This window comes from Triticum dicoccoides, chromosome 7A (assembly GCF_002162155.2).
Source record: "Triticum dicoccoides isolate Atlit2015 ecotype Zavitan chromosome 7A, WEW_v2.0, whole genome shotgun sequence".
NCBI lineage: Eukaryota > Viridiplantae > Streptophyta > Magnoliopsida > Poales > Poaceae > Triticum > Triticum dicoccoides.
The window spans coordinates 513396945-513408160 of record NC_041392.1 but is presented as its reverse complement, the minus strand read 5'-3'; the positions used below and the strand labels follow the sequence as shown (position 1 = coordinate 513408160).

The 11216-nt window shown below is 43.8% G+C and overlaps 1 protein-coding gene and 1 non-coding gene across 2 annotated transcripts; one reads left to right on the top strand and one right to left on the bottom strand.

Annotated features, from left to right (window-relative positions):
* Positions 1-5250: 5250 nt before the first annotated feature.
* TRNAK-UUU lies at positions 5251-5322 on the top strand. Its single transcript has one exon. It is a non-coding gene; the product is annotated as a tRNA-Lys (tRNA).
* Positions 5323-6934: 1612 nt separating this feature from the next.
* LOC119331394 (arabinogalactan protein 20-like) lies at positions 6935-8794 on the bottom strand. The gene is made up of 2 exons (XM_037604548.1): positions 8485-8794; positions 6935-7247 (listed from the first exon to the last, which is right to left on the bottom strand). Exons 1-2 carry the CDS (start codon positions 8594-8596, stop codon positions 7141-7143), a joined length of 219 nt encoding a protein of 72 aa, XP_037460445.1. The 5' UTR covers positions 8597-8794; the 3' UTR covers positions 6935-7140.
* Positions 8795-11216: the final 2422 nt, after the last annotated feature.

The window sequence follows — 11216 nt, the reverse complement described above, 5'->3', positions numbered from 1 at the left end:
AATTTCTCTTGAGAGCTTATGATTGAGGCATGAATATAACATTGAGTTAAGCCTCCCCCAAGCTAGAGCGATACTTTCTCCTTCACAAGGCCAAAAACTATATATATAATTCCGAGCACGATGAACTAGATGCATAGGATAAATTTTTGGTGGAACTCCAATTTCAAACGATTACAATTCCATGATCCAATATCATCGCATAGCCTACACCGTGCCAATGCTTTTCCCTTCAAAAATAAAGGGAAAACATTTTTCATAACTTTATCTCCGGGTAAACCTGCAAGCTTAAACAATCCACAAATTTGTTCCACATATATCAAGTGCATATCAGGATGTTCAGTTCCATCTCCTGCATAAGGATTAGCTAGCAGTTGTTCTATCATACCCAAAGGAATTTCATATTCAATATTTTCAGTAGGTGCAGTAGGTTGAGGGGTAATTAATTGTGGTTCCGGACAATGTGAAGATACCCCAAACAAACCCCGCAAAGGATTGTTTTCTATAGTAACAAGTGACAATAAATTTCAGCACACTATATAAATGTTTCCTTACCAAATTTCACTTACCAAAGGCGCTTCACTCCCCGCTAACGGCGCCAGAAAATAACCTTGATGACCCACACATATAGGGGATCAATTGTATCTCTTTTCGATAAGTAAGAGTGTCGAACCCAACGAGGAGCAGAAGGAAATGACAAGTGGTTTTCAGTAAGGTAATGTCTGCATGTGCTGAAATTGTAAGTAACAGGGTAGTCTGATAGCAAGATAATTTGTAATGAGCAAGTAACGACAGTAGTAACAAAAGTGCAGCAAGGTAGCCCGATTCTTTTGAGGCAAAGGACATGCCAAAATGGTATCTTATGATAAGTAAAGCATTTTTTAGGGTACACGGGAATTTCATCTATTCATTTTCATCATGTTGGTTTAATTCGTGTTCGGTACTTTGATAATTTGATATGTGGGTGGACCAGTGCTTAGGTGTTGTTCTTACTTTAACAAACCTCCTATTTATGATTAACCTTCCCGCAAGCATCCGCAACTATGAGAAAAGTATTAAGAATAAATTCTATCCATAGCATTAAACTTTTGGATCCAATTGGTCCCTTACGAAATAGCGCATAAACTGGGGTTTAAGCTTGTGTCACTCTCACAACCCATCATCTAATTACTACTTCACAATGCATTCCCTTAGGCCCAAATATGGTGAAGTGTCATGTATTCGACATTCACATGACACCACCAAGGGAATCACAACATACATACTATCAAAATATCGAACACATATCAAATTCACATGATTACTTGCAACATGATTTCTCCCGTGACCTCAAGAACAAAGGTAACTACTCACAAATGATAAACATGTTCATGATTAGAGGGGTATTAAATAGCATATTGGATCAGAACATATAATCTTCCACCAAATAAACCATATAGTAATCAACTACAAGATGTAATCAACACTACTAGTCACCCACAAGTACCAATCTATAGTTCCGGTAACAAGATTGAACACAAGAGATGAACTAGGGTTTGAGAGGAGATGGTCATGTTGAAGATGTTGATGGAGATTGCCCTCCCCAAGGTGGGAGAGTTGTTGGTGATGATGATGACGATGATTTCCCCCTCCGGGAGGAAAGTTCCCCCAGCGGAATCGCTCCGCCTGAGGGCAAAAGTGCTCCTGCCCAAGTTCCGCCTCGAGGCTGCGGCGCTTCATCCCGAAAGTCCTCCTCTTATTTATTTTTCTAGGTCAAAATGACTTATATACCAAAAGATGGGCATCGGAGATGGGCCGAGGGGAGCACAACCCACCAAGGCACGCCTGGGCTCCCTGGTGCGCCCAGGTGGGTTGTGCCCACCTGGTAGGCCCCCTCTGGTAGTTATTTGCTTTAATAAATTTTAAATATTACATAAAAAATCTTCGTGAAGTTTTAGCTTGTTTGGAGTTGTGCAGAATAAGTAGCCTGACGTAGTTTTTTCAGGTCCAGATTTCCAGCTGTCGGAATTCTTCCTCTTGATGTATACCTTGCATATTATGAGAGAAAATACATTAGAATTGCTCCAAAAAATATTATTATGGATAAAAACATCATAAATAATAGTAAGAAAACATGATGCAAAATGGGCGCATCAGTTTGCTTTTGGTTTGCAGGATCGAATGTCCATGCCAATCTACAGACGCTTGATACATGACGTTGGATGGCAAAAAGTGTCTGAACCTTGCCGTCGGAACATTAATGGGCGTTTGGGTGTACGGCTTTGGAGTTGCGCTGATGAAATACAAATGGCATACACGAACTCTTGCATTTTTTCCATCTCCCTGTAACTACTACACCTCTCCCCTCCTCACATAGCGATCTAACTAGCTCGTACGAAGCACATAATGCTTCTAATATGTATATGGGAACGTTCACCAACCAATTTAACAACTAAAAAACTAAGTTTGTTGTTTCATTTGCTAGGCGCAAGAGTTATTGATGGGTCAGATACCCGTTTGCCAGTATTAGCTTTGCTCAAAGAACTACAATATAAAGAAATACTTTATCCTAGTAGCTCTCCCCCCATGATTCCAAGATTGCATATTAGGGTTTGTTCTTTTCGGTTTCTCATGCTCTCATTTTATGTATCGTTTTCGTTGGCTGGATTCCTAATGCCTCCATGATTAATTTCAGAGAAAGTTTTTTCTACATTATGCACTTTTGGTCAGTGATTATACACTCCAGTCTATACCTAATAATAAAGGACGGTGTGTTTTTCTGGTTTTTGGTTCGTCCACCTACCCTAAGCTGCCCATAAAGTTAAGCTAAATTATTCATCATGATGCCTGTAAGTGAAAAAAAATCTTCGTTAATTGTTTCTCCATTTTTTCGTCTCTCCACAAAATTGCCCCTAAAGTTGAAATAAATTACCCACCCATCACCTGTAAGTGAAAAAACTCTTCGTTAATTGTTTCTCTGGATTTTTCATCTCTCATCGAAACTGTTCCTAAAGTTGAAGTAAATTGCCCACCTCGCCATCCGTAGAAGTGAAAAAAATGAGTGTTCCTCTGAATTATTCGTATGTCACGGTGCCCTTCGTTTTTCATCCATCGTGAGACTAAACTTATCGTTTAATTTTCATACACACATCGAGGATGTACTGAAGAATACATGCATCAACGATCAAGTCCAACATCAACCCACTGTGAACATGTTAGAATGCGCGTGTCTTACGTCCGCATGCGGGCCGTTTGATGCACAAATATTCAAACACATGTATATATATGGAATGCAAATATTTGAAACTTGATTTGAAGACCACGGTTTTATTATCCCATTGCAACACACATGCCCTTTTCCTAGTTGGAAGAATAATATAAATAGCATTGATATCTATAAATCTATTACCCTTTTGCCTGGTTGTACAATATTCCGATGTATGTGAAAACAGAGGTGTACAAAAACTAAGTAAGTGTCGGTGATTTTATACTTTGTGTGATTTTGAAGATTGTATCCCTCAATATTCCCTCAATGAAGGGAATTGAGTACTTATCGAGGTTAACACGTTAATTTGTAGTATACACGTAAAAACAAATTTGTGCTTAAAAACTCTATTTTTTGAAAATAATGTTTTATATCACTTTAGCAACATAGATTTATTATCATCGGGTTCAACCACACACAAAACGCATGCTCGTACTAACTCTAACAGAACACCACAACTTGACCCCTCTCTACCAAACCTAGCTAAGCCATGGGTAAACACCATTGCCACACCAGAGCATTCTCGATAACCCAAAGACCGGGAGATTTCCTAGAAAGTTCGTAAAATCATGTGTAATACCACCATCGATCATTCATAAATCAAGATCTAACAAGGACAAAGCCTAAATGATATTCACACAACCACTCTATATGTAAATTGGGTGGTCAGCAGAAGGTACTATCCCATGTAAGCCTTCCAAACACGTCTTAGCTTCACCCATCTCAATTGACGTGCAATGGCTGATAGTTCCATGTTGACCATAGTACCCGCCTTATCACCTCGCAAAACCGCTCCCAAAGCATCATGGTTTGTATCTTGAATGAACCTGCATCCACGTTAAGTTTTAGCCAACCTTCATGAGGTATCATCTAGTATCCATGGTTTGCATGGTTTGCATCTAATTTGGGGGAGTTCTCATTTGAGATAGGGTCCGCCAGGCGTTGCTCTTTTATATCTAACTTTGTGCGAGACCGCTTGTATAGACTGCAGCAAATTGTAACTTTGAAGGAAAATTGAAGAGGCTTGGATCGACGCCTTTCTGCCGCGAAAAGTAATATTGTTTCTACGGTGTCAACCCGTTGCCAAAGTAAATATTGTAGTTGGGGGCAACTTGGATTGAGTCTCATCCACTTTTTCCATTATAATAAGTACCTAATCCCGGCTAGAGTTGCCAAGGTCTTGTTTAGAGGGCAAATCTCATGCCTCTTGCATCACCTCATGGAGCGCCCTCGCCTTTGTGGATTCGGAAACCGGAAATGCCAACTACTCACTTCTTGTTGAGGATGAAAGTGCCATCGGTGATAGCGCCAGCCATTTCCTCATTGAAAAGAAAGCACGCCAACCCTGCTACTAAAGCTAAGGCCAACTGTAGCCCAGTGAAATGAAATACGTATGAAAAATAACATAGATTAATCTTGATGCGATCGATGCAAACACACTTTTTTTCTTACAGGCTACAGTCATAAACAACTTCGCAAATCACCCTAAGAGTGTCATACGAAAAAAAAAACGGTGGCACATCTTTCTGTTCATCCTCACAAATGCTACATGTTGAGAGAGCCTCTAGATTGCGTATGTGCATGTTCATCTGGACACCGAGAGATTATGTGGCTAGCTACCACCCAAAAACACGCACCTTGGCAGGGACGTTTGTTTTTTTAGACGACATGCTATTTTGTGTACAACATAGCTGAAAGATATGTTCACAATAATTTATACATATGTCTGTAAACATATATGTTTTGTAAGGTATTAAGTACGCTCAAATCTCATGACCCTTCGACTCAATCTTTTAGACGTGCTCATAAGGTAGGGTGCGCGTGTGTGTATGCATGGGATAAGTGTATGTATGCACTTGTTATTTCGCTTGTTATCATCATTTTTTGTACTGTGTTTCTCAAAATAAAGGGGCCGTAACAAATCTTCTTTGGAAGAAGTATTTGGAAGAAGCATTTGTTTCCCCTTCTTATCTAATTAATATTTTAAATCACATTTTTAATTCACACCAGCCGTCCTAGCTCAGTGGTAGAGCGCGTGGCTTTTAACCACGTGGCCGTGGGTTCGATCCCCACGGACGGCGTATTTGTGTTTCTTTTTTGAATTTTGTTGTTATACTTATGATTATTTACCTCTAGGATATTCGGATCAGTTGGCGCATAACGAGTACTATTTCTCATCAGTCCTACATTCTTTACTGGTTGGTTCTTCCTTAAGAAACTTTCATCCATATAGTCACGATTACTTGACATATCAAATCGAAACAATAGACCTAAATGTTTCCCTATTTCTCCAAGACTCTTCCCTATCTACATGTGAAGTAAGGAGTATATGCATATGTTTGGCGCAACATTTGTTTCGATGAACATGACAGGTACTAGTATTCAGAAAAGCAATACTACAAATGATTAGATACAACTGAAACAACAAGGAGACCCTAGCTGCCTTTGGCAATCTCCAACGCCAAAAGTACTCAGATTAGCAAGCCGGAGATGAGAACACGAGGCGCTACCAATTAGAGCATGCACGAGCCTGAAACTTCTCCAGAAAGGAACTCATGCATCTCATGCCATTTGCAACCAGGCAAAAGCACGCGAGCTCGCGAGATGAATCAACCACGGAATACCTTCTAGCTTCTTTTTTTAGAAGAAGAGAAATACCCTTGTACGCAATACCCTTGTAGCTTCTTCTTTTTTTGAGAAGAGAAACCCCCTTGTAGCTAGGCTCCCCATGACGCTAGACGGCTGGAGCAGTGGTTAGGGTTAAGGGGGTGAATACACTAACAGAAGCGCTGTGATTGGTCGATATAGCGGCCCATGGAAACACAGAGACAATGTACTCGGTCACCAGTTCTCATACATTCAAGGAGCAATATCATTCCCAGTTAAGTTCAGGGTCCGAGTCTGCTAGCATTTATATTTAGGAATATAGGAGCAGTACACATGCTCTTGTTGTGGACATGCCATGTAGACTGCTACCTTCAAGGAGCAACATCAATTCCTGTTAACTTCATGGTCCGGGTCTGCTAGCATTTAGATTTAGCAATACAGGAGTAGTACACATGCTGTTGTTGTGGACATGCCATGTAGACTGCTACCATACGCGGTTGATGAAGCCATTTGAAATCCTACTATTTACATCTGAATTTGTCTACTTCTATTTCATAACACACAATCAAATTTGTACTAGAAATTCAATACAACCCAAAAACAGAACCTGCAAGTTGCACCCGCTGCGGAGAGGGGTCGAGTCGAAGCCCATGACATCTACTCTCTCCGTTCCTAAATATTTGTCTTTCTAGACATTTCAAATGACTACATACGGATGTATGTAGACATATTTTAGAGTGTAGATTCACTCATTTTGCTCCGTATGTAGTCACTTGTTGAAATGACTCGAAAGACAAGTATTTTGGAACGGAGGGAGTACCTCACATAGGCAGTTTCATTTCGAAATTCATCAGGGGGAGACTAGAGAAGCGAATCACTCCAGAACTAATGAAAATGAAAAGGAATAAAAGGGTTTCATAGTACAGATGAATCTGGGATGGACGAACCGGACCACAAAGAGATCACCCATGTCAGCCTGTCAGGGGGTCGGACAAGCATCCACATGGGTAGTAGGTGTCACACAACTTGCAAAACCAGACCTACCACGCATCACAGCACATGGCAAGCGGCACGGGGCCAGTGAAATGGAGTACATACACACATTAGCATGAACTAAATAGCCAAACACTCACATGATGGCAGAATCATGCCACCACCAAACAAGTCCATACATAATCATCTGACGCGCATACAAAAATAGAACACCACACACACACCCACACACACCTAAATCATCATCATCGCATAGCTGCTAGCTACCTCTACAGGTGCAACCCGAATTATTGATTAGATTAGAAGAGCCTGTATGGGGAGGAGGCGTCCAGCGGATGGATGAGGTAGGTGAGCACAAGGGCCACCAGCATCAGCACGTATGCGATACCCTGGTCAATCGACGTGCCTGTGTCAAAACATTAGCAGCAAGGGTTAGTCTAGCTTCACACAAGAAACGAAGCAAGCAAATATAGGGAGCAGAATGAAGCTTGAAAGCAGCAGGTTAGAGATAACAGTTCGGTTTCGCAAACGCCTACGTGAAAGATAACTCAAAAGGAGTAAATAGCAGAGTATGAGATTTGCAGTTGATGACCGTAGTGAAAAACATTTTGTGGGCATTAAAACAGGAATGCCTGAAACTGAAGACTAGTCAGGCGTTTACTTCGAGTAGAATTCAAAGTCGCTTTCAAGAAAGCACAATTCCTGACATCCTTGCAATAAAAGCGTAAACCAGCGGCTGCTGCCAGGTATCATGTATTTCAATGGAAGCTAAACAGACCAAGGGTACCAGTTCTACGGGTGAAAGGGAAGTGCAAACCAACTCAGCTAGTACTACACCAGAAAGGAGGAAGGCAAGATTCTTGACAGATGGGCAGCAAACGCCCTTCCTATGTGGTTATCAATCATATGTGCCCATCAGCGAAATGCCATTTCGCACACTTATCTTGTACTACAACGAATGGCTTACACGTGAAATTCTTTTCTTATCGGTGTTACTCGGAATATATTGCATCAAACATGTGTTGAGCACTTGGCAAGAATGAATAAAACAAGTCCGCAAAAAACCTGACAGAGACAGTTCCTCGTCGCAAACATACTGATAAAATTGAACTTTTTCAGTAACGTACTGTATGAGTCACATTAATTTTGCACAGCTAATTCTTTGTCAAGATATGAGATGTCAAGTATCATCAGGTCATGCAGCTTTGAAGGGGTGGTGTAAAATATCAAGATTTCTAGAAAATTGATTTATTTTTTCAGGTGGAACTTTGAAGTGAGAAATGAGAACAAAATAAAGAATAGCATGCTCTGTCATTTCATTGAATTGCTTATGAGCGTGAAAACACTGCTCAATTCACAAATGGTTTCCGCAGCTTATGTAAGTAGTCATATACCAGGTGGTTCAAGCAGATCAATGGTTTCCCCACATGCAGGGGCCAACTAACTGTATCGTATTGACTCTATTATCGCCACGAGAGGAGTCACGGGAAATGAAATCAAGATCGCTGCAGAGAGAGGATTCCGTCGGAGCGGAGAGAGCGGGTGGCACGGGGCCCACGCGCCAGCCAATGCCGGCAAACGCAAGCCACTGGAGATGGAGAGAGAGAGTGAAAAAAGAGGGTGCGGCGCGGGGGTTTTCTCACCGTCGCTGGAGGGCGCGGGCGCGGGCGGCTGCACGGCGGCGGAGGCCGGCATTGCGATGCCGACGACCAGCACGGCCACCGCCACCAGGCCCACGGAGGTCCACGCCGCCATTTCCGCCGCCTCTCCTCCTAGCTCCTCCCGCCCCCTCGATTCGCCCTCCTGATCCCTCGACCTCCCCTCCGCCCACCGCACCGCAGCGCACCCCCACACCGGAGGCGAGCAGGAGGAGGAAGGAAGAGCAACGAATCGCGGCCCTCCCTCTCGACAAATCCTCCTCTCCCACAAACTCCGGGCTTGGGAATGCGGCCAACGTGCGCGCGGCGCCTATATAGCGCCAGCTACAAGAAAGAAACAGTAACCGAGCGGCGTCAGTGAGTGAAAAAAAGATTAGGCGCCCGTTGACAGGCGGGCCCGGGACGAGCGCTGGTCCCGCGCGCAGGCGGATCGTCTCTGTGCGCGGGATTCGTGGGGACAGATTTGCCAGCCCCCGCCCCGCGGGTGGCACCCCAGTCTTTCATACCCGCCGTCGTCTCACTGGCGCGGACGCTCTGGGCGCCACCTGCGGCGACTAGGCGGGTGCGTGAATTGGTACCGTTTGTGGCGAGGGGCGTGGGGCCCGGTCGCATGTGAAACTGCTGCGCGGGGGAGGGTCCCGGGTGCGATGCCATGTCGCCCTTGCTTTCTTTTTGCCTGACGCTGCGCCCACGCGGCCTCGCGCCAGGCTGGGAAGTGGGCAGCTTGGCCGTTTGTTACTAGGTATGTTACCCAGTGGCGTTATTACTGGGCAGGGGCGGGATGGGGCCCGCTGTGGGCAGCGCGCATGCGCGACGGTTGCGCTAGCGTCCAGCCGGTGTGGCTCACACTCCGGCTCTGCGCTGTCGCGCGCCTACGGCTACGACCCGGGCGCAGATTCCGTGCATGACGTGTGGGCCGCTCGGTGGCTCGCTGCGCGCCGTCGGGTGGGCCTCCCGCGGATAACCGGCGTCCACATGCAAGAACGCTTCTCGTAGTAATATGCGCCCGCATATGCCGTTGTGCCAACGTATTTTTGCCAGGTTTTTTTGTGTGCATGAGTGCCAACGTATTCGTGTCTTCTCTTAGGGCATGGTCAATGCATAGCCTCAGGATGATGCCTCACATGCTATGTAGGATCGGAATGACAGAAAAAGAAGGTTCAAATGAGGAAGCGGGATCCTCTTCAGGAGGCGGGTGCTTAGAGAGAAAAGTGTGGTTGGATGCATAAAGTTGGACAAAGTTGAAGTGAAGAGGAGGGATGCATGTGTAGTGAAAGTCACTTTTTATTTTTTGATGAGACCCACTAGTAGTAGCTTGTATTGAGGAGAAAAAATTAACACATATGCCTCAAATTACTTTATGTCATGAGGCATGTATATCTATAAGTCATCATTGTACATTCCCTTAGAGCAGGGCAACACGTTCTTTCGTCTCACCGGATGTAGAGGCTATTTTGAACATTCTATTCGTCAAGCTGGGGGTTAGAATTTTCTAGCTTGGGCGTTTGAAAAAATCAGCCAAGTACACCGTTAAGGGCATGCCCGTCATTCAATGGTGTCAGCATACAACATCATGTTGTATATGCAGCGGTAGTTCTACTTAAATAAGTTCAAATATTACACTGAAACATTGTTGTCCGCTTTAACTGTGCATGGATGCTCAATCGGACCTTTCTTCAGTTGTTCGTGAGCTGCTCGATGGCGGATTACTTGATGGATTTGAACAAACTTTCTGATGAGGAAGTTTGATAGGATTGCCCATGTTCTCAAGTCAAGACTTGCAGCAGCATCGTCACCCTCATCCTCCACGATCATGTTATGCATGATCACACAACAAGTCATCACTTTCCACAAGGTCTCCGCATCCATTGTCTAGTTGGTCCACGAACAACTGCAAAATGTGCCTGCAAAACTCCGAATGCCCTCTTGACATCATTTCTACGTGCTTCTTGTCTTTGGGCAAAGTGAGCCTTTTTCTGGCCAACTGGCTTAGAGATGGTGTTGACAAAGGTAGCCCGCGGAGGATATATAATGTCAGTCAGATAGTAACCCATATTGTACTCATGCCCATTAACTATATAGTGGCAAGGAGAACCTTTTCCTTCAGTCAGCCTCGCAAACAATGGTGATCGCTTCAGCATAATGATGTCATTATAAGACTCGGGCATGCCAAATCCAAAGATCATCCGATGCAACAGCTTCAAGAATTATGGTGGGCTTCTTAACATGGCCTGATATTGCCCTTGTAGAGCTTTTGGGTAGTTCTTCCATTTCCAATGCATGCAATCAAGAGATCCGAGCAAACCTACCCACCCTCTCGCTTCCAAGATTGCCAAGAGCCTCTCGATGTCCGCGACATTTGGTTCTATCAGGTATTGAGGTCCAAACACCAAGACCACGACAGTTGCAAACCTGACCATAGCACCTCTGCATGTGCTCTCAGACATCCATAGGTACTCATCCCACGAATTAGCGGTCGTGTCATATCTCATATGCAAGCATCTGTTGTGCGGTTGTGCACTTCTGGTAACCAGAGAATCCAATCCTTCTCACGGCGTCCTTTTTCAAAATGAAGTAGTTGAAGGAAATATGCCTAGAGGCAATAATAAAGTTGTTATTTTATATCTCCTTATTCATGATAAAGGTTTATTATTCATGCTAGAATTGTATTGATCGGAAACCTAAATACATATGTGAATACATAAACAAATACGGTG